General features: G+C 34.5%; 1 protein-coding gene across 1 annotated transcript; it reads left to right on the forward strand.

Moving 5' to 3' along the window:
- Window positions 1–3,943: 3,943 nt before the first annotated feature.
- Window positions 3,944–8,820, forward strand: LOC114168288 (uncharacterized). Its single transcript, XM_028053044.2, has 8 exons — window positions 3,944–4,458; window positions 5,882–6,006; window positions 7,037–7,074; window positions 7,420–7,530; window positions 7,617–7,696; window positions 8,085–8,121; window positions 8,313–8,354; window positions 8,443–8,820. Exons 1-8 carry the CDS (start codon window positions 4,213–4,215, stop codon window positions 8,532–8,534), a joined length of 771 nt encoding a protein of 256 aa, XP_027908845.1. The 5' UTR covers window positions 3,944–4,212; the 3' UTR covers window positions 8,535–8,820.
- Window positions 8,821–24,836: the final 16,016 nt, after the last annotated feature.

The following is a 24,836-nucleotide window of genomic DNA, read 5'->3' on the forward strand; positions in this document are numbered from 1 at the left end:
ATTTGATGATGTAAAACCACACTTTTTTTCCCTTTAGGGATCTTTTTTCCTACTTTTAGTTTTTTTTTATCTCGAGAGGCTTTTAACGAGGCGAGTTATTTGAAAAAATTATTTTGGTCTTCATTCAACTTTTGTGCATGTTACCTATTAGCCCGTGTTATATGCTTGTGCTAAACAAATTCCATTTTGACATAAAAACGATTAACTAGTGTTATACGCCTATGCTAAACAAATTTCATCTTGGCATCAAAACAAATAGTTTGTGCTATACGATTGTGCTAAACAATTTCATCTCAACATAAAAAATGTTTGCCCATGCTATACACCTATTTTAAACAATTTCATCTCGGCATGAGAACAATTAGCCCATATTGTATGTCTGAGCTAAATATTTGTTTGCAAATATGAATCAATTGGTCTACACTTAAGCTCAAACAATTGCCTAAGTGTAAGAGCAAAATGTGAAATTCGGAAAAATATCGACTAGGTTGTGTTTTATGCATGTCCTAAAAATTTGCTTAAAATTCAAAAACGAAATTTGATAATCATAGGGCAACATGGGATACAAATGCTTGCCTCCAAACAAAGTAAACAGTAGCGAAACATACTTAAGTGTACATATGACATTATGAAGAGCAAACAAAATAAATGATTTGCAAAAGACAAGTTATGGAAGTATAAAAAAAAAAAATAGTTCCACAAGCCTAAAAGTTCCTATACCATATCAACTATAACCATCTTCTACGATCTTTCAAGGGCTTGCTTTGGAAATATCAATAGTTGGGATAAACACTTTCACTTGCTTTGGGGCAACATTAAATTCATTCTCAAAGGTAACAACAACTTCATTCTTTAAAGCCAAAATTGCTTCGTCATGTTGTTTTTGCTTAGTGTCATGTTCGGTCTTTAGAGCTGCATGGTCCTTCTGTAAAGCGGCAAAAGTTATCTGTTCGATCTTCAAGGAAGTCTTTGCCTTGTTTGATTTGTCCTCAACTTTCTTAGCACGCTCCTTTAAGTCCACTATTTCAACTCTCAAACGTGCAATCTCCATGTTGTCGTCCTCCATAGACTGACACACTTGCTTCTTAGCAACCCAACTCTCACAAACCTTCATCTCAGACATGCAGGCAAGGGCAATCACCTTATTGAGCTAGTTTTGTATGCCCTTGCATAAGGCAGTAGGGTTGTAAGTGCAAAGAGTCTTGAATTCTGTTTCTAGAAGGTTACGATCACAATTGTGAGTCTGAGTGGGGGTAGGAAGCATCCCAAAAAGATATTCCTTTGCCTCGGGGGCGACTCGAATCAACTAAGTCTCAATTATCGCCATGTTGTTTATTTCTTCAAGGTCCTTGACTTGGAACCTTCGATCCTTAGTTCATTGTGACTTTCGGCCTTAGTGGCCTCAACAAACTTGTCGCGTGCCCTCTTCTTACCAAGGGTGTCTCTGTTATGGTCGACTCATATGCAACTTGAATTGTGCCGCTAAAGCAATTTTGTTGGTTTCAACCTCTTTCTTCTTTTTCAACTCTTTGTCAAATTTGTAAGTCTAAGTCTCTTCACAGTTTTAGTGAAAAGCTATCTAGTGGTCTAAAAAACTATTTTGGGTTTAGCCCATAAATAAAGGGTTGGGTAGTTCATTAATGGGTTAATTATGTTTTTCGTCCCCCACCTATTGCTAATTTTTGGTTTTAGTCCCTCACCTAACGTTTGCACTATTTCAGTCCTTGACGTTTTGAATTGGATGGAATTAGTCCTTAATTTTAAACCCCGTTAATTTCAATTGATACCTGTCAAACAGAATGGCACGGATCCGGTTCTCAGTTGACTTAAAAGTGACAAAAACCAACACGTGGGCTCCACCACCTTATGCATTCACGGATAGCCTTAATGGAAAGAGAAAAGAGAGAGAAAGATTCTAAAAGAAGTAGGATAATACCCACACATTCAACACTTCACCATAGTACACATGCAGACCACAACTTCACGTGAAATAAAATAAGGAAGAAAGAGAAAAGAATTATAAGAACCCACTCTCCTCCTACAAAGTGAAGAAAACTAAACCAACCCATGCAATTCTCCAATAACAAAACCAAATCATACTGCCCGAAAGGAATCCGTGAATTCCATTGCACCCCATGAACATGCCCTCTGTAGTTTATTATAAAAAGGTAAGCCAAAAGAGGAAAAAAAATAAAATAAAAGAACCACCGCATGAACCCATGCAAACCAAATCATACTGCTGCACCATGAACCCACTTCTGCACCATGAACCCGCTGCTGCACCGTGTATATTCATGAACACTGCACGTCACCGAGTCGCTGGCAGCCACTCCTCCGAAAACGCAGCCCTCACACAAGCGGCCACCATCCACGTCTGCACCAATTCTGCAAGGTTCCTCTCCAGCAGCTGCAGCCCCGCGCGAACACACCACCTTTCTTCTGATTCAACGTTACATCACCTAAGAAACCCCAAACCACAAGAAAAGAATGTACCCCACAACCCACTCTACCACCGTGATGCCAACAACTCAGTGAAAAAAACTGTTGCAGCGTGATTTATGGAAAACTGCACCCAGAACCCACGGCAGTACACATATAGCACACCACAAACCAGACCAAACACAAAAACAAACAACAATGGTATAGGTTTATGCATCAAAAAATAAAACACAACACCACCATACGGGAATAACTCATTACACTCAATACAAGTTCAAAACCATGTACCAACCAATACAGAACAAAGAGAAGAAAGCGGGTCTCCTCCGTGCTTACTTCCGCGTGTTCTTTTCCCAGGCACCACGGCCTCCACATTAGCTAGCTTTAAAGGAGGGACAAAGCTGCAACGTGGCTAGCAAAGGAAAAGGTGTGGCTGTTGAAATTAACGATGATACCAACCTATTAAAGATGCAATCACGCCCTTCATAAGCCAGAAATTTCCAGTATTCAACATTGGTAAAAGAAATTACTTAACCCCCTTCTCCATTTTTCAATTTCCATTCTCCCAATCATACAATAGAACCCAACACGCATCATCCATTTAAAATTCCAACACCAACACCAACACAACACAACACTAGAAAAACAGAGTCCGTGACCAATGAACCCATCATCACTCTTCACTATCAACAATCAATAACCACACAAGGAGAGAATCAGTAAAGAGAGAAGGGTGTTCTTCGGTTGTGAAATCTCCAACGAGGGAGTTGGTGGCAAACGACGCTGGCTAACATGGAGGCCGTGGTGGCTGGGAAAAGAGCACACGGAAGTAAGCACGAAGGAGGCAAACCCTCGCGTAAAAGAGAGAAATCGAAGGAGGAGACCCCGTTGCCAACGCCGGCGAGGCACGCCTGTGGTGGGTGTTGCGGTGGTTGTTTGTGGTGACCATAGACTTTAAAGAAGAAGGCAAACCCTCACACGTTACCAAAAAATAATCATATGCAAAAAAAAATTTAAGTCAACTGAGAACCGGATCCGTACCATTCCGTTTGACAGGTGTCAATTGAAATTAACGGAGTTTAAAATTAAGGACTAATTCCATCCAATTCAAAACGTCAAGGACTGAAATAGTACAAACGTTAGGTGAGAGACTAAAACCAAAAATTAACAATAGGTGAGAGACGAAAAACATAATTAACCCTTCATTAATATTTGACCCAACAAGGTCTGAGACGATTATTACGTACCTCGATATCCTAATGTTTTGGTATATCAAATAGTCCGCAATACTTAGAAGTTGAGGTAAATGAAAATTTAAATACTCAATGATCTCTTGTTCGTCTAAGATATCTTCTTAAGGATAATACTATGATAAATTTTCAGACATATAATATCTCTTATACGATGATCGACCTTAACTATATTGATCGAAATTGAATAAAAATAAAACAAAGTCATAAAAAGTTGTAAATTGTGTTTCAGAAGGCTAAGAAAAAGAAAGTCTAACAAAACGCTTCTCCTAATTCTGGTCTCAATCAAGGTCAAGTCTGGTTCCAACAATTCCTACCATTCACATTCTACCACCACTCGCACTCAACCCCAATACAAAGCTTCATCATTAACACCAACCTCAAACTACTTCAAATACACTCAAAAAAAATTCCAACTAAGATCAAAACGCAACGCAATACAAGAAGTGCCCTATTCTTTCTCACTTCATTCGCCAACATCAAATTCAAGAAAAATCACTTCTTCTTGAAAAGAACGAAGAAAATGGCGATTCATTATTCACCCACTCTTCGATGTTGCCTTCCGGCGCTGCATCGCACTTCGCCTTCTCGCTCGGTTCTCACGCCATCGGTATTCTTCCGCACTCCTACCCTAAGGCTCGTCTCGGTTCGGTCCCAAGCCTCAGGCTCTGATGCCGTCGGTTCGGCCAAGAAACACTCTCATGCTGCAGTTGGGTTATCATCTTCGTCGTCGGTGATTGATTTTCTCACTCTCTGCCACCGCCTTAAGGTACCTTACAACTGCCACAAAAGCACCAAAGTGTGAAATTTGTGATATTTCTCACTCAAGTTTTCCTGTGAAATTTGTGATCCATTGGTTCTATCTTCTGTTGTGTGTGTGATCTTGGAGTTCCGTATTTACCCCCTTTTATGGAAAAGAATAAAAAAAGATTTGGTTGTTGTGATCTTGTATCATATATGATGTCATTTCTTTATGTTGCGTCGGTTGGGTAGGTTTGTGGGTGTCACTTTCCACTTTTGTTTTCTGTTAATGTTGCTCTATATGGCGAAACGAACACTTTCAAATGACCCCTTGTACTGGAAATGGTGAAAGCACCAAAGTGTTTTCTTTATCTTTTGGTTAAGGAAACGCATGCTTCTGTGGATGAAGGTGGATGCATTTTCTATTGGTAGTACCATTGCATGAGAAGGGTGTTCGGGGAATTGGCTGCTTTTTTTTTGTTGGTAGGTGGCTACTTTCAAATTAGACTATTGGGTTAATTTATAACAGTGAGGGTTGAAAAGGGTGATGGTAAAGAAGCTTTAGAAAACGAATGTCTGTCTAAGAGATATTCAATTGGATCTTATTAACGTTAAAATGAAATTTACTTAGGGGGAGAACACTAGAGGTATAAGTAATGAAGCTCACATGGATTTAAAATTTCTAATGGAAGAATACTGTGTAAAGTGAGAAAGTAAGGATGTGTTTATCATTGATATTAAGTGAGTTAAGTTGAGATGCTTCAATTTAAATAAAGAACAGATACACTTTCTTAGGACTCATTCTCAGAGATTGCCGAACTATAGCGGGAAAAACAAATACTCTTCCTTTTCTCAAGAATAGATCATTGGAATACCTCTATTTGTCCGAGTATCAAGAATTACAAGACCAAGATAAACAAGTTTAACCCCAAAAGGAGCACTCTCTTTTTCTACATTGGAATTTTCAGTTTACACGAAGTCAAAAATTTCCTACTCTTTTCATGGTGAAACCAGGGCACCTATATGAAGGGAAATACATTTCTTTAACAAATGTAACAGAAGAAAACTCCAACTAATAATAACAGATATAAAAAGCTATATCTGTCCTGTATTTAGTTTCTGTTATTTCTTCATCAGTAGCCTCTAAGGTTTACTCCACTGCTTTCGTTCTTATTCTTCTAAGCATAGGCTATTGGAGGTTTATTATCAGTACATTTTTTTATGAAACCACATAAACTAAAAATAGAGTCATCGTTGTCAGTAATATATTCTTTCCCATGTCATTTTCATATGCTGAAAAGAATATACCTGTCCTAAATGTGCACTTAGGAAGCTTAAGATTTTTCTGTGTATTTATTCTTACTATATATTTGTATGTGAGTATGTTTTAGATTTTTTGTGCTGAAAAAAAATAATATGGTCTCTCTTTGTCATATGTATATGCCTTGTAGACCACAAAAAGAAAAGGATGGGTTAATCATGGGATAAAAGGTGCTGAATCGATTGCTGATCATATGTACCGCATGGCTTTAATGGCGTTGATTGCTGTTGATGTTCCAGGATTGAATAGAGAAAGGTTTCTCATTGAAATTCTCAATATATATACTTGTGTGACAGTCATTTCTATTTTGTTGTGAGATGCATGCTTAGATTACATGATTGAAGTGTGAAAGTAGGGTACATCACTTTAGTATTGTCTTTGGTTGGATATTGAAACCGTTTAACATATGTCCCATTTGATGAATGTTGAAAGGTTTCAGTGAATTGTGTCTTCTATTAAGTAGTCGTGGCCTTTATGTTTTACATTATTTCCTTTCTATTCTATGCTTATTTTATATTAGGTTTGGTTTACTTTATTGGCCTCTTTGATAAATCTTTAGAATGTCCTTAAAGACTAAAAGGGTAAATTACATGGTTTCATGCATTCATCCAATGTTTAAAACGTTGTAGTAGTTATTAAATTTTCAATGCTTATTATATGGCTTAAGTTGCAAATCCTGCAATTGGTCATCTTTCCGCTTTGGACCATGCCTTTATTAGAAAAAGTAACCAAAAATAAGAACCAATTTGTGCTGCTAGAGATATTGACTTAAGCTAGGGTCAAGCCATTCTACTGCTTGCTGTTTTATTTCTCCTCTTTATTTATTTTTTTATTTTTTGCATTAAATCATGTCTGAACAATGAATTTTCCATTTCAAAGTTCCTGTTCAAGCTTGGCCCCTCTAATCAATTTGCAAAGCTGCTAGGTAATTTGTGTTGTCACAGATTAGTCAGATATCTCTCTGTCTATGAGATCTGTAATTTGTACTCAGTTTGGTCTCGACAGCTTAAGCAAATGTGAGCTATGCACTCTCGTCATGAGCCAAAACAATACATTGTTTTTGCGTCGTCAATATTATCTGTCTAATCGTGTGATAGTTTGAATAAGTATATTTTTATCTCACCTTACTGATTTTGGTCCAAAACTTTCTTATCTCTGTAGATTCATTTTTATTGCAGTAAGTTACTTTGTTTACTTGCCCCTATTCCTGTTATTTATATTTATTATATTTGCTTTAGGTTATAACCTTGAGTTTCTCTTTAAATTCTTTTTTCCTGTTGTACAGATGTATTAAAATAGCACTCGTGCATGATATTGCAGAAGGTATCTTTCTCGTTTCCTCTGATTAAATTGTTGCTGCATTTCCTTATATTAAACCTTTGTGATAAAAATAAACTGATAAATATTTGTGATAAAGGTATTACACGTTTCATTTTCAGTGGAAGATAGAATTTATAATATGTAAAATGAAAAGGCAAAATTCAATTAAAGAACGTTGGATTATTTGACTTTGTTCTATGAACTTTTACTTAGTTATATGTGATTGTGATGACTGAACATATTATTTTTCTTCAAGTATACTTAGGATTTCGTTAAGGTATCAAACTTCTTTGATACATTGCTGATTTATAATTTATTGAAGTTTGAGTTTGGTTTTGCATTCAATAGCTATTGTAGGAGATATAACACCTTCTGATGGTGTGCCGAAGGCTGAAAAGAGCAGAAGGGAGCAGGAAGCTTTGAATAAAATGTGTGAACTTCTTGGTGGAGGGATGAGAGGTTTCATTAATTATTTTTCTTGAATTTTTTTACAGATTCTAAATTTGGCATCAAATTTACTGAAGGTCACTTTTGTCTTATTACAGCTGAAGAGATTAAAGAACTTTGGGAAGAGTATGAAAACAATTCTTCTTTAGAGGCCAATCTTGTGAAGGATTTTGACAAGGTACAAATATACTCCCTACTAGGGAGGTGCCCTTTGTGTCCCCTTTATGTTTGAGCCTGGACATTCAAAGCAAAAATAGACATGGTTTTATGTTATGGGATATTTGACAGTGGCAAAAGATTTAGAATAAAATATTGACATTGGAAACAGAAAGGAAAACTTTCTTAAAGCTACCATCACAGAATAACAAACTAACAACTGCTCTGGGTTTAGGGAGGATGAGACATCATCAAAGATGCTAGCAATACAGGGGGTTTAAAACTTTTAGTAACAAATTTAGACAAAAAATATTGTAGTTAAAGTGTAAATTACATTACTTTTTATGCTTTTATAACATTGTGGTTCATTTCTAATTATATTTTTGTCCTTCACCTGACATTCTGATCAGGTTGAACTGATTCTACAAGCGCTGGAGTATGAAGTAGGTACGTTATAAATAGATATATTGCATGTGGTCGTTGAATTCTTACAATGACACCACCTTAAGTTTGGAATTCTTAAGACAGTTGAACTCCTCCAGCTCTTTTATTATTGAATGAGTTGATAATTTTGATAGTTCTTCCTATAGCTTTTGCTACATACTCTTCATGTATCTCAAATTATATATCTTGTGCAGAACATGGAAAAGTGTTGGATGAATTTTTCCTTTCAACTGCAGGTAGAATTGAAACTCTAGCTATAAATGAAATGCTCTTAAATTTTATTTGAACCTTTGTCAACCACTTTTTCTTTTACCTGCTCTTCAGGGAAGTTTCAAACTGAAATAGGAAAAAGTTGGGCAGCTGAGATCATGTCAAGAAGAAAATCTATATCAGCAAAAAGGGGTAAGTTGATATAGGTCTGAGTTAAACCAGAACCAATAAGCATGATTTTTTGCAGAACTGGGTTCTGGAATTTTAACATGATTTAGGGTGACATCTATCTGCTGTCCCTGCCTGATGAGTTCTTTTTTTGAATTTCCAATCATTTTGTCTTTCTTGGTGACACTTTTAAACTTAGCTTCTCTCTTCATTCTTTCTTTTTCTGTCGACATTGGTAGTGTAAATTCATATCAAATCTTTAGGCAAGTATTGAATGCTTTGTAATTTGTCTAAAATAGATGGAAGATGTAAGTAATGATGTCATTTTAGTGATGTTTTAGAAGTCAAATTGAACAAGAATTTTTTCTTAATCAAATAGTCAGACACTGAAATCTTAATTAAATGTTAGTTTGAACGTTTTGAACAAATAATGACAACAATATTTTTTAAGGAAGCTAAAATGATTATGTTTTAATTACACATCCGCACTATTCTTTCTATGACAGGGTTATCGAAAATATAAGTGGCAGGATTTTGAAAAAAATGGAAATTTTGATATAAAGATAAATTTTAAAAAATAATTAAATTCGTATTAGAGGAAAAATAAATCTTAATGTAAAAGAAAGAAATGAGATCTCAGATTTATAATATAAAGATTAATTTCCATTATAACTAGTATTATCATATACGAATTTGTTAATGCCCGAGAAATATTGAATTTGATCTCTTCAAGTAAAATTTTGAATTTATAAAGTATATGATTAAAATGAGAGATGTCCACTAAAAACAATCGATTCATTTTTCCAATGAATATTAGTTATTAAGAAAGTCATAATAAATAAATAATCAATATGAATATTATTGTTATAAAAATTAGTTAATGGCACTGAAAAAAGCAATTCAACCGTAACAATCACATATTTAAAAAACTTTTCATTTTTTAATTTAAAAGGCTATTGCTTCCTGCAACCATACAATTACTAAATACACCTCCATAATAGTAGGAGAAGACTTAAACGCTCTTTCGTATTACACCACTGTCACCGCTTTCACCACCACCATCGCCACACAACTACTGCAAAGAAAGGAGAGAGTAAAAATGCTCAATAAGAAGAAAAAGAGATAAATACAGGCAAAAAAAAAAAAAACTTGTTCTGAAAAGTTTTTTCCGAAACATATTACACGTGATTCGAACAACTTTTTCCGAAATATATTTCACATATATTCAGGATAATATTAAGGAAAGTTCATTCCGGAAGACATTTTATGATTTTCGAAATTCTTATAAATAATTTCATTCCAAAAAATTTATTATTGAACATATTTAATACGTTTTGAAAATTTTGTTCCAAAAATTAAGTTCCGAAAATTTTGTTTTGAAAATGTTATTCTGAAAATTTTGAAAAGCTTGTAAAGCTTTTAGACTGTATAATTCGAAAGTCACTTTTTCGGAAGACAAAATGGTCAATTCATAATTTTGAGGGGGGTGTATGAAAAAATTGAGGGATGAAGGAAGTAAAGACCGAGTTAAAAATGAATTTTGGATTGTTTAATTTGAAACGGAAGGTAATTTTTACTTTCAGATTATACAAATTAAAAGTAATTTTTATAAAAAGATGGTTTTGAGAAACTAAATGACTTCAAGATTAAGAAATCTGGTTGCAAAAAATGAGTTGTAGAAGTTGGGAAGGGTTAAGAAAAAAACTAATTTCTAGGTTACACAGTCTAGAATTCATTTGGTTTCCACACTGCATAGTCTAAACCATTTTTGACTTCTAAAATTATGCAACCCAAAAAAAAAATTTAAAGAAAAAAATGACTTCTGCATTGCATATTCCAGGACTTATTTTCGGTTTTTTAACTTTTGAATAACATGATCAAGAAAGAGTGAATGAATTTTTTTATATGGAGGTGTAGGAAGAAATATAAGGTGGTGCAGGAAGAAGCTAGCGATAACTTGCTTGAATCATTCGGCCCAATCCAATTTGTATTTAGAATCTGATAATTTCTTTTCATAAAGCCTAATGCCTAAGGACCATCTCTTTTTGCACCTCTAAACTTTTAACCTGCACCTCTATAATATTTGGGTTAAATATATTTTTAGTCTCTAAAATTTGATGCAAAATTAAAATTCATCCATGTTCAAAACTTTCATACCTTTTGGTCTCAAACTTTAAAAATGAATGAATATAATCTTTTTAAACTAATTACGTTACATTGTTTTGACATGTAAAACATTTTTCCCAACTGATATTGAAGTAGGAACACGTCAAATGTTTTTCTCAACTAATATTAAAGTAAAAATGTGTCAAACAATGTAAACAATTCAAATGTTAATATAAAACATGTTTGATATGTCAAAAAATAACGTAATTTGATTAAAAGGATTATATATATATATATATATATATATATATATATATATATATATATATATATATATATATATATATATATATATATATATATATATATATATATATATATCAAAGTTTTGGACAAGAATAAATTTCAATTTTTTATCAGATCATATACTAAAAACATATTTAATCCATAATTTTTTATATTTTCATATATTCTGAAATATAAAATAAAAAATGAATTTTGAATTATATTATACAAAATACAAATATATTTTAGATGGTACAATTTAAAATATAATTTTGTATTTCAGATTATATAATATAAATACAATTTTTGTATTTTCAATTGTGCATTCCATATATATATATATATATATATATATATATATATATATTCTAAAATACAAAATAAAATATATATTCTAAATTATAAGTTTCAAAATACAAAACTTACATTTTGAATTACAAAATATAGAATAATTTATGGAGTTAGAGGAAGAAATTTATGAAGATGGTGCTGCCACCTTTAGGATATTGCATTTTGTCCCATAATATCACTTTGTGAGTCATGATGAAAAGACAGAGAGATATTGAGATATTGAATGAGATTCAAGAAATTATATCATTCTATGCACAAATAGTCTTTGATACATAACCGTGAGCAATCAAATCTTCAATATTTCAGAAGAAATGAAAATGTCATTCCTAGTGACTTCAAATGTTCGTCGCCATCATTCATATTTGGCAGCAAATTTAGTCAATAACAATATTTTTTAAGTCAAAGTAACTAATGAATCAACAATTCAATAGGTGTGAAGACGTTAAACTGTGTGATTCTGAATGTTGCTTCATATAATTAATATTGTGAAAATTTATTTAGAGTACATGTTCAAGGATTCTTTGACGAGATCATTGTTAAATTTTGTTAGTTTCACATCATTTTTAACATTCTTTTTTATCTTCTAATTCAATTTAAGATCTTATAAGACTTATATTCTAATTCTAATTGTCAATAAAGATGTTCTAAGATTCATTACATAAAGTCTTCATTTTTGTGTGTGGGTCATATAGTATCACATCACTTTTAAACTTATAACTTTTACCTCAATGAAAGAGTCTTATAGAAATGTACTTTAATTGTTGTTTTATTCGACAATTGATATTTTCAAGGCAAAATATATATTATGATTCAAAGACTTATATAATATCAAATATCTTAAATTTTATATCATGTTAATATGTTTTAATGGAAAGGTTTTATAAAATTTACATTTTCAAGGCATTGAGTGTGATCTATAGAATGGATATACACTTGTTATAAGATGGAAAAAGTTGTTTGGCATAAATAATACTTTTATAATTTTATTGGATAGTTTTAGAAATAAAAATAAAATATACATAATTAAAACTAAAACACAATGCATAATTATAATAAATACGAATAATATCATAAATTTTCTAAAACATTTTTACACTCTCCCACTTTCTCGTGAATAAGTATTTTCCATTTCTAACATGAATATAATTTTTTTAAAATTATTGTTGTTTGACCTTTTGGTTATTATATATTTGCAAGTTGTCTTTGAGAAAAAAACATATTGTATGCAAATCAAGTTGTTGTCAAGCTTCTTTTTAATAAAATATTTGTCCATTTCAATATGTTTGATTCTATCAAGTTGTACTAGATTATGGGCTATGCTAATTGCATATTTATTGTCACAATATAGCTTCATATAGGTCCATCCCATTTTATCTTCAAGTTATAATAGCTCATGTATACCTTGAGTCATTGCTCGAAATTCAACTTCAACATTGGATTTGGCTACCACAATTTACTTTTTATGATTCCAAGTTTCCACCAAGAAAAACACAATAACCAACAATTAATATTCTATAAACAACTGATCCTATATAATCAACATCAGTGTATGTTTCAAGACCGAAATTCTTGTTTCTTTTGAACAAAATTCCTTTTTCCCGTTGTCCCTTTCAAATATTGGACAATTCTAAGGGCAACTTGTATTTCATTGATGCATAAACTAAGTTACTAAACTAAAAACCAAGTAGTATCAAATCTAGTGTGAGATAAATAAATAAGATTTCCTACTAGCCTTTGATGCATTTCTTTATCAATAATCAACCTATCCTCTTCATTTCCCAACTTTACATCTGGATTAATTGGTGTGCTCATTGGTTTCAAGTTATTTTACCTATTTCTTTCAGCAAATCAATGATATGCTTTTATTGGAATATAAAAATCCCTTTCATGGAGTGAACAACTTCAATTCTTAAGAAATGCTTTAATTTCTCTAAGGTTTTAATTTCAAATTCTCTAATCAGACATTGGCTAAATCTTTGTTATTCATCTTCATCATTTTCAATAACAATAATATCATCTACATATACTAATAAAATCGATACTCCCCCTAAATTAGAATGCTTACTAAATAAAATTGTGGTCTTCTTGACTCTATCTATACTTAAGGCTCATTATGACTTTGGTGAACCTCCCAAACCATGTTCTAAGTGACTATTTCAACCTATACAACATCTTTCTTAATTGTGTTTGCCTTAGTTTATCCTTTATATCAATGTGGTACCTCAATATATATATATATATATATATATATATATATATATATATATATATATATATATATATTTCTTCTATAAGATCCTCATGTAGAAATGATTTTTTCAATCAAATTGCTGCAAATTCCAATCATGATTTGCTGTCAAAGGTAAAATTACTCTAACTGTGTTCATTTTTGCATATGGTGCAAAAGTATCCAAGTAATCCAGTCCATATGTTTGAGTGAATCCTTATGCCACCATCCTAGCCTTGTATCTCTCAATAGTTCCACCAGCCTTGTGTTTTACTGTGTAAACCCACTTTCACCCAATAGGTTTTGTGAGTTACTTCCAAGTATTCTTCTTCTCCAATGCCTTTATTTCCCAATCCAAAGCTTGTTTGCATTTTTTGTCAATTAATATCTCATATACAAAAGAAGGAATAATTGTAGTGTTTAGACTTGTGAGAAAAGTTTTGTGTGTAGGAGAGATTTTGATGAAGGATTATCTTTTTTTCTTTTAGAGTTATGAATATGGTGAAGTTATTTAAGAAAGCTTTTTGAAAATTCCCACTGGACATTAAAATAGCAAGCTATCTAGATGTGAAGGTTCATTTCTCAAGCTCATAAAAGGAAGAAGAGAGTTGGATTCAAGCTTAAACTCACATGGCATTAACAACACTTAAAGAACCAAAATGAAAGAAGAAACATTAAAAATGGAAAGCATAGAAGATGAAGCATGGAAGAAGCACGCCACTCACAGGGGGGATCTAAGCCAACCAAGCCCTAGAGATGAGTGATGGTGCTGCCACTTGCAAGCAAGATAAGGCAAAGGTGAGTTCACTTTTAGGAAGGAGAGCTCACAAAAATTTAATGGTTGAAACACAATAGTTTAGAAACAAAATGATCAATCCTTTTACAAGACAAGGAGCACCCTTTAAATAGGAGTTCATAGGGGTCCTTTAGCAAATACAAAAACATGAAAAAGGATTAACTAGCAAACCCTAAACCTAATGTGAGAGTGAGTCTTGGCCAAGTGAAGGGAGATGATTGGTGGAGGCATTCCCATGAGGATTCTAGGCCAAAAGAGGAAGGAGACCAAGTGACCTTCTAAGGCATAAACCACAAAGGTAAAAGGAGACAAGGTACATGTCTACTTTTGCTTTTGCTTTATGCTTTTTGCTTTCCTCTCTCTTCCACTTCATCCAAGTGCTCCAATCATCAAGTGCCACCTAGCCATGCTCTACTTTCTCTTAATTACCTACAAAACAAGACAAACAAGGATTAACATGTTGATTTAAGTTAATCTAATATTGGTCAAAGGTCAACTTTGGATCAAAGTCAACAAGTCAACCAAAATAAGTCAACTAGAAACCAACTTAGGGAATTCAAACCAAAGTAATGCAAAACAAAGATAAAGGTGATGGAATAAAAGACTCCCCTCTTGACATGCTTCTAGTGATCCTTCTTGAGGGAGCTTCTATAGAGGTGGTCACGCCTTCATCATCCTCCCCTTCTTGGAGAGAATTCGACCACGAATTCTTAAACCCTACATCAAAAGGAGAAAGGTCACAAACATTGAATGAGTTACTTATGTTGTAGCTTGGGGGTAATTCTAACTCATAAGCATTGTTGTTAATTCTCCTAATGACTTGAAAGGGGCCATCCCCTCTAGGGAGGAGCTTAAACTTCCTTTGAGTAGGGAATCTCTCCTTTTTCAAGTGAAGCCAATCCCAATCTCCCTCTTGGAAGATGACTTCCTTTCTTCCCTTATTACCATCCTCTTGTTATTTCTTAACTCTCCTCTCAATGGTTTCCTTGACTTGTGAATGCAAGTCTTGGATGTACTTGGCTTTGGCCTCACCATCTTGGCAAGTCCATGCCTCATGAGTGGGAAGGGGAAGGAGGTCTAAGGGAGTTAGGGGATTGAACCCATACATAACCTCAAAAGGGGAATGAGAAGTGGTGGAATGCATAACGCTATTGTAGGCAAACTCTATGTGGGGAAGAAGTTCCTCCCACTCTCTAATGTTTTGCATTATCATACATCTTAGCATTTGCCCTAGGGTTCTATTAACCACCTCGGTTTGGCCATCACTTTGGGGATGGCAAGTGGTGGAGAAAAGAAGCTTGGTGCCAAGTTTACCCCACAAGGTTCTCCAAAAATGGCTTAGGAACTTGGAGTCCCTATCACTTACAATGGACCTAGGTAGGCCATGTAGTCTTACCACTTCCTTGAAAAAAAGATTTGCAATATAAGTTGCATCATCAATCTTATGGCAAGGAATGAAATGGGCCATCTTAGAGAACCTATCCACCACTACAAAAATGGAATCCCTACCTTTTTTGGTCCTTGGGAGGCCTAAGACAAAATCCATAGATATGTCAACCCAAGGCTTGGAAGGAATTGTTCTAAAAACTTTACCCACCTAGCATGTCTCTTGTTTAACTTGCCTTGGCTTTTCAAAAATTTTAGTGACTCGTGGTCACTATGTATCACAAACTCCTTTGAAAGAAGATAGTGTTGCCAAGTTTGCAAAGTTCTCACAAGAGCATAAAGCTCTTTGTCATAGGTGGAGTAGTTGATGTGACTCCCCTTTAGTTTCTCACTAAAATAGGCTATGGGGTGCCCTTCTTAGAGAAGCACGGCCCCAATGCCTACATTGAATCATCACACTCAATTTCAAAAGTTTTGGAGAAGTTAGGGAGGGCTAAGAGTGGTGCATTGATCAATTTTTGTTTTAAAGTTTCAAAAGCCTTTTCTTGATCTTTGCGCCACTTATAGACCACACCTTTCTTGACTAATTCATTGAAAGGGGCGGCTATGGTGCTAAAGTTTGGCACAAACCTCCTATAAAAACTAGCCAACCCATGGAAAGACCTAACCTCACTTACATTCTTTGGGGGAGGCCAATCCTTGATGACCATCACATGATCCATCCCAAACACACATTTATCCATGTTAGCATACAATGATGCCTTCCTTAAGGTCTCTAACATACTCCTTAAATGATGCAAGTGGTCATCTTGAGACATACTATAAATGAGAATGTCATCAAAGTACACCACAACAAACTTCCCTAAGAACTCTCTAAGAACATGGTGCATGAGTCTCATGAATGTACTAGGTGCATTGGTCAAGCCAAAAGGCATGACTAACCACTCATATAATCCAAACTTAGTCTTGAAAGAGGTTTTCCATTCATCACCTTCTTTGATTCTAATTTGATTGTACCCACTCTTCAAGTCTATTTTGGAAAATATGGTTGCACCATGTAACTCATCAATCAAATCATCTAATCTAGGAATAGGATGCCTATACTTGATGGTTATGTTGTTGATAGCCCTACAATCTATGCACATTCTCCATGTTCCATCCTTTTTGGGGACAAGAATCACAGGCATTGCACAAGGACTCATGCTATGTTGCACCCACCCCTTTTCTAACAACTCATTCACTTGTTTTTGAATTTCCTTAGCCTCCTCGGGACTAGTCCTATAGGCTGGCCTATTAGGCAAAGATGAGCCTTGTATGAAATCAATTTGGTGTTCTATACCTCTTAGGGGTAGGAGACCCTTTGGAGGTTCTTGAAAAACATCTTTGAACTCATCTAAGACTAATGACAAGTCTAAGGGACATCTAGAGTGAGGGTTTTGGAAGGAGGGGGAAGATTCACTAGGATAAGCTAGGAAGATGGGTTTTTGGGCAAGCATTACCTTCTTCACCCTTTTGAGGGTGATCATGCTCTTCTTGGACTCATTGCCATGCCCTTGCGCCTTCTTTTGTGCCTTCTCTTCTTTTCTTTTCTTTATCATTTGCAATTGGTCCTCATTGACTTCTCTTGGTGAAAGAGGTAGTAATGTGATCTTTTTGCCTTGGAAGCTAAATGTAAATTTGTTGGCATGGCCATCATGAAAAGCTTTCCTATCAAATTGCCATGATCTTCCTAATAAAATGTGGGTTGCTTCCATGGGCACTGAGTCATATAATACCTCATCTTTGTAGTTTGCAATGGAGAAGTTAATAAGGACTTGTTTGTCCACTTTAATCTCACCTTCCTCACTAAGCCAAGAAAGCTTATAGGGCTTGGCATGAGGGATGGTTTTCAAGCCAAGCTTGTCCACAACCCTTGTGCTAGCCACATTAACACAACTTCCACTATCAATTATGAGGGAGCAAGTTTTGTTGTTGATTTGGCACCTTGAGTGAAAAATATTTTCTCTTTGGTTTTCAAATTCTTTAGGCACTTGGCCTAGCATGCGCCTAACCACCAACAAACCTCCTTCATTAGGTTTGATTTTATCCTCACTTGAAGATTGGTAAGAAGTGTGGGAGGAAGAACTTTTAGGGGAGGGGGGAGAAGAATGTTCACTTTCAACCTCTCATTTAGGGTTCAAGATCATGTTTCTCTTTGTTGGGCAATTTGAAGACATGTGACCATAGCCCAAACACTTAAAACATTTGATGGAACTAGTTCTTGAACTTTGAGAAGAGTTTGCACTTTCATGGGAGGTTCTAGACGAATTAGTCCTAGGTGGGTGGTCTTTGAAAGGTGGTTTCTCATCCTTTCTTTCTTTTCCTTTCCAAGTTCTAGAGTAGTATTCATTGTATGAAGTATTCCTCTTGGCCTCTTGTTTCTTTTTCAATTGACTTTCAACTTTTAAGGCCAAGTGTAAAATTTTGTCAAGAGTGGAATACTCATACAACTCAACTACATCTTGAACTTCTCTTCTAAGACCACTCACAAATCTAGCTACCTTTTCTTCTTCACTTTCAAATTGGAGTCCTACTTTGAGAAGCATTGACTCCATCATTTTAAAATATTCATTCACATACATAGACCCTTGTTGAAGCCTTTGGAGCTTCAAAAGAGTCTCCCTCCTATAGTAGGAAGGAACAAATCTAGCGCGCATCAAAGTTTTAATGTCCATCCAAGAGGCCGCAGGTGGCTCTTAGTTAATATTGTCCATACACAATTGATGCCACCATGTCATGGCATAATCTTCAAATTCTAAAACTACTAAATCTACTTGTTCTTGATCACTAACTAAATGAATATTGAAGATTTGGTCCACTTTTTGCTCCCATTCTATGTAGAGGTTTGGATCATTCTCCCCCTTGAACTTTGGAATCTTAATTGGTGGAGGTTGTCTTTGTGGGAGTTGATTGCGCCTTCCACCACCATCATAGCCGTGTCTTCTTCTTCTTTCACCATGGCTAGAGTCCTTGGAAGAGGACCTCCTCCTTCTCCTCTCATCTTCCCTAAGCTCAAGTCTTTGGATGTGCTCTTGTAGGAAGATCTCACTTTGCCTCCTATCCGCCCTCAATTGGTCAAAAGTTTCTCTCCTACTCACTTCCATCTCACATAAGATGTTGGCAAGGGTCATTTGCCCACTTTCTTGGGCCATAGGAGTCACCATGGGAGGGGAATAAGGTGAGGCCGACTCCTCCTCTTCTTCTACCTCCAAGATTGGATCCATATTCATGTTCGTACACCAAAAACTCACAAAAAACCGAGACAAAGAAGAGGTTAGCTAACAAACAATTCCAAACCCGAGACCAAGTGTGGTCTTCTCAAGCACCCAAGTGTTTTTGATCACACTCCCAAAGCACACAAGCAAGGCTAGCACTCAAAAACCTTCCAAACAAGTGAAAACACCTTTAAAGAGATGAAAACCTTTTCAAAGCTCAAACAAGTGGCTCGACCACAACACTCTAGGAAGACAAGGAAAAGAAAACTACTAAGACAAAATAAAGATTACCTAAAGACAAGCAAGCAAAGCTAAAAAAAAAACAAGAAAGTTTAACTTCTAAGGAAACTTGTTTTTAAAGACAAAACTTGAACAAGACTAAAACAATGAAAAGCACTTTTAAGGACTCTATGGAAAGCATTTGAACAAGCCAAGATTATACCTCAAATTATGCATACACCATGAAAGATCATAACCAAGTCAAAGCATGGAACTAATTTGCCAATATCACCCAAAATCCAAGTATAAATTTTGGTAGCATAACACCTAGTAAAAATGACCAAATGGATTCACCAAGCATTGTAAAAGCTCTCGGCCAAACTGTTTTTGGTCTTGAAAACACTTTTTCTTTTCAAAACTAGGTACTTAAAATGATGAGAAGGATGTTTTAGGGTGTCTTGAACACTTAGTTCCTTAAAATTAGGTCAAAATCAATTTCAAGGAGTATACAACAACACAAGGCATAGATCTCAAGCAATAATTCAAAAACTTTGAAACAAAAACAAGAAAACTCAAAGAAGCATATGACAAGAGACTCAAGCAAAAGTTAGACACATTTAAAGACTCAACATGACATACACAAAGACACAAACATGTAGCTATCATGCATTTAAACTCATGGATTTGAGGCTCAAAGACTAAGCATCAAAAGACATGTTATCCAACCACATTTAGGAGCAAAAGAGACACAAAACCGAAGCCAAAATTGCCACAACATAACCTGAAAACGTTGTTTTTCGTATTCTCGGCAACTCTGACCTTTCCTCACTCATTTGATCATAACTCTCTCCACAGAACTCCAAATGTGTTAATTCTTTTTGTGTTGGAAACTAGACTCACAGAGCTTTCTTTTGATATAAAGAACGTTACTTTTGGACCACTGAGCTAGCTGCAGTATTTTTTTCAAAAACGCACACGTTGCTGCCAGTACTGTTTTTATGTGGACCATTCAAAGATAGCTACACAAGACAAGGTTAGAACATAAAAACACCATATTCAAGGACAACCAAAGCTCTAGATACCAAATGATGAAGGATTATCTTGTTTTCTTTTAGAGTTATGAATATAGTGAAGTTATTTAAGAAAGCTTTTTGAAAATTCCCACTGGACATTAAGATAGCAAGCTATCTAGATGTGAAGGTTCATTTCTCAAACTCATGAAAGGAAGAAGAGAGTTGGATTCAAGCTTAAACTCACATGGCACTAACAACACATAAAGAACCAAAATGAAAGAAGAAACATTAAAAATGGAAAGCATAGAAGATGAAGCATGGAAGAAGCACGCCACTCATAGGGGGGGATCTAAGCCAACCAAGCCCTAGAGATGAGTGATGGTGCCGCCACTTGCAAGCAAGATAAGGCAAAGGTGAGTTCACTTTTAGGAAGGAGAGCTCACGAAAATTTAATGGTTGAAACACAATAGTTTAGAAACAAAATGATTAACCCTTTTACAAGACAAGGAGCACCCTTTAAATAGGAGTTCATAGGGGTCCTTTAGCAAATACAAAAACATGAAAAAGGATTAACTAGCAAACCTTAAACCTAATGTGAGAGTGAGTCTTGGCCAAGTGAAGGGAGATGATTGGTGGAGGCATTCCCATGAGGATTCTAGGCCAAAAGAGGAAGGAGACCAAGTGACCTTCTAAAGCATAAACCACAAAGGTAAACGGAGACAAGGTACATGTCTACTTTTGCTTTTGCTTTATGCTTTTTGCTTTCCTCTCTCTTCCACTTCATCCAAGTGCTCCAATCATCAAGTGCCACCTAGCCATGCTCTACTTTCTCTTAATTACCTACAAAACAAGACAAACAAGGATTAACATGTTGGTTTAAGTTAATCTAATATTGGTCAAAGGTCAATTTTGGATCAAAGTCAACAAGTCAACCAAAATAAGTCAACTAGAAACCAACTTAGGGAATTCAAACCAAAGTAATGCAAAACAAAGATAAAGGTGATGGAATAGAAGACTCCCCTCTTGACATGCTTCTAGTGATCCTTCTTGAGGGAGCTTCTATGGAGGTGGTCACGCCTTCATCAGATTTTTTCAAAGGATAGATTCTAAAGGATAAGAAGATTTAGTCACAACTCTACTAAAAAAATAGTGTAAATTGTGGTAGTTATTTTCATAAAATGTGGTTGTTTTAACTGCCACAATTTACGTATGTGGCGGTTCCAAAAACTGTCGTAATTTGTGTCGCCACAAAGTATAATGTGGCGGTTTCAAGCGAATTGTCGCAACAACTGCCATTTTTTACATTGTACAATGACGCCATATTTTTAAATGGAAATTAAATATACTAAAAATAGTGGCACTTAAAAGGGCACAATTCATATTATATTGCAACATTTATAACTGTCGCTAATATCAAATGTCGTAATTCAAATATTTTATAATTTGTTATCATCCACGTATTTTTATAATTTCAATTAATAAAATTGTTTAATAATTAAAATTTAAAATATATAAAAAATGATGATACTACAAAAAAATTAACGAATATTATATTTCAAGCTACTAGTGGTGTAACATCCCATTTTAGCAGCTTAAAACTAATAAAATAGGACGCTTCACCATAATATTCAAAATAGGTAATCTAGTGTATAAAATATATTAATACAGTCTTACAAAAGGTAGGACTAGTTTTTTTTATACATTCAAACTAAACTAACAAGCCTATACAAAACTAACCATTTATAAAACTTCATGTGACCTTTCACTACTCTAACTGATATCTCCTCAAGATGAGCTCGGCGTCACCTCATCCTCCAAATGTGCCTCTAAACTTGAAACTTTATCTGCTCCTACCGATTAGGTGATCATCACAAAAGAAAGAGACAAACCAACAAGAAGACACAAAACACACAAAAGGGTAAGATACTGTACAAAAAGAAATATTCATACGTGTATTTAAATCGTGTCAAATACTTAAAAACATAGTATAAAACATATCTAATGCTATAACCACACAAGCAGTTAACACTAAGCTCAATTATCCGGATACATGAACTTGACATCGAACTCACTAGAGTCTGGCCTTAAGGGATTATCACTCAACCACACACAAAGTAAATCCCTTTCGCGCATAGGATCAAACATGTCTAGTGACTAGGACCTCCTTAAACCTTCACTATATAACCTACTTTACTCTACTTGAGTGAGTATTTATTAGAGAAAGGATACCCCCATATTGAATCCATATGTCAGTGCATACATTAAAAATATCAACACTTAGAATTTCTCCTTGAAATTCCCTCAACACGATCAGACATACATACCATAGTATTTTCACTTCAATCTATATCAATGAAAACTATAAATCAAGTTCACATCAATTATCGAACCTCCAAAAATAACTAAAATAGGATAACAGGCAAAATAGGGCATCTGGCGCTCAACTCCATTTGCCTCATAAAAATTGGCGCTCAATGTCAACATGTCGCCACTTAGCGCCCTAGAGCCAAAATATCCCAAACATGCAATGGTCATTGGCGCTCAGTGCTATCTAGGCGATGCTCAACTCCAAATAGCTCATAAAATGTAGCACTCAACGGTGAGACCAGTCACTCAGTGCCATACCAGATTTCAGCACCTTCATTTTTGGGTTTTTGGGCAATCTGGACCTGTTTCATATCTCAAATTGGTATTTCTCCTTTAGGTATAGGTCCAAAACAGTTTTTAAATCACAGTAGTTAGTATCAATTTGATCAATGACTCATATTTCATCTTTCCCCAATTACCATAAAATCAAACAGCTAAACATACCCAAATGATCCAAAAACAAAAATTAACATACGGCAAGCATATACACCAAATAGATTTACCACAATAGCTCATTTTAATCATCAAAACTTAAATCAATAACAAACATGCATCATTAAACTCACTCACACTAAAAACCACTAGCTTCCCTTTCGTCGACAAAACCACTCTATAGCTCTAAGAAAACAACCACCCTTTTAACTAATATAATGTTCTATCTACATATAGAAACATCACAAACATGATCAAACCTTACCATTATGATCACTGATGATTAGAGACTCACAAAAAGAGTTAAAACCTCACATGCAACCAAACAAGGGTCATATGCAAGCCAAAACAAAGAAGACCCATAAGAAAACGAGTAGAAGACTAACTTACAATATTGAAGAAATTGATCGGTCCAAATTGAAGAGCTTGCCACGAGGATCATTCCTACGGTCTTAGATCTTCAATCAGGCAAATAGAGGACAAGAACTCCTAGAGAGAAGTTAGAAAACTCTAGAAATGTGGTTTCTAGAGAAATATTGTGTTATAAAATAATAAAACTTGTTTATAACAAAACTATTTATATTAAAAACTTTTAATATTAAAGTAATCGAGTCTCACTATTTTTAAACCACTATCACTTCTAAAATGTCACTTTGTAGGGTTTTACAAGTGAATTTACTCTTTATGCCTTAAATAAACTTCATAAATATCAAGAACTTGTATATTTATATTACATGTTATGAATCATAAACAAGTTAATTAACATTTCATATATGCTTCATCATCTTTTATGAGAAAATTGACGTTATCATGTTTTATTTTTATCTTTTATTGTTATTTTTTTATTATCTTCTCAAATATTTTAGGTTTTATTTAATAAATTTGGAAAAGATAAATATTTGGTATATATTTTGTAGATAAATGGAAATCTTAGATATTTAAGAAGATTATCAATAAAATCAGTGGAGATTACTAAAAATTAAAATAATATATCAACAAAATCAGTTATCTATCGAGTTGGTTACTTCAATTACAAATTAGAATATTTGAAGAATATTATCAAAGATATGGAATCTCCGAAGATTAAAAGATATTTATTCAGGATATTCAATTACAAAATCAAGTATAAAGTTGCAGACCTAGTCCAATTATAAAAATCTATAAATAAGGGGCTTGCCAGAAGTAAACTTTACTTGAGAATTTTAGTCCATCGGGGCTGGAGCCACAAAAGCCACAAAAATTTTAGCACATTGGGCTTGAGCCACAAAAGTCACAATAACCTTTTGTCCATAGGGATTGAGTAACGAAAGCCACAAACAATTTTTAAAACATTTGAGCTTGAGCCACAAAAGCCACAATAACTTTTTGTTCATTAGGCTTGAACCATACAAGCCAAAACATATTTTAGTCCTTGTGATTAAGCCTTAAAAGCCCCAACATCACACATAATCAAGTTTTAAAAGAGATATCCAGTTGTGTGACTTATTGGTAAGTGTACCAAGTCAATTGTAGAACAGTCGAATGAGAGTTATCGTATCCATAAGGATGTAGCAAGTATATTGATAATTAGTTTTGGGGTTTTTTGGATTGTGATAGAGTATATGCAAATATAGATAGTAGTAATTATATAGATTGAGTGGAGTAGTGCTATGAATTGATTTCATCTCATCTTCCTCTATTACAACATTACCATCTTGTTTGTTTACTTTGCAAATCATTCAATCTCCTAGGAGTACTCTTTCTCTGTAGATCTAGGTTCATCAATGAATCACTAGAACCTAAGGACTTCAAACCTAGTGTGATTCCTCAACTCCTGGTAGAATGAATCCTTGCTTTAATGTGTAAGACTCTTTCATCCAACTGTTGGCACAAGCAAGCTTGAAGCAAAGAATTGATAAAGCCAT

This window comes from Vigna unguiculata, chromosome 2, assembly GCF_037176805.1.
Source record: "Vigna unguiculata cultivar grain cowpea cultivar isolate G323 ecotype 2 chromosome 2, ASM3717680v1, whole genome shotgun sequence".
Lineage (NCBI taxonomy): Eukaryota > Viridiplantae > Streptophyta > Magnoliopsida > Fabales > Fabaceae > Vigna > Vigna unguiculata.

Bases quoted from the DNA above. Each gene is read 5' to 3' on its own strand.
- LOC114168288 (XM_028053044.2), top strand. From the start codon at position 4,213: ATGGCGATTCATTATTCACCCACTCTTCGATGTTGCCTTCCGGCGCTG. The intron at 7,075-7,419 runs GTATCTTTCTCG...TGCATTCAATAG, and splicing joins CGTGCATGATATTGCAGAAG to CTATTGTAGGAGATATAACA. The intron at 8,122-8,312 runs GTACGTTATAAA...TATCTTGTGCAG, and splicing joins AGCGCTGGAGTATGAAGTAG to AACATGGAAAAGTGTTGGAT.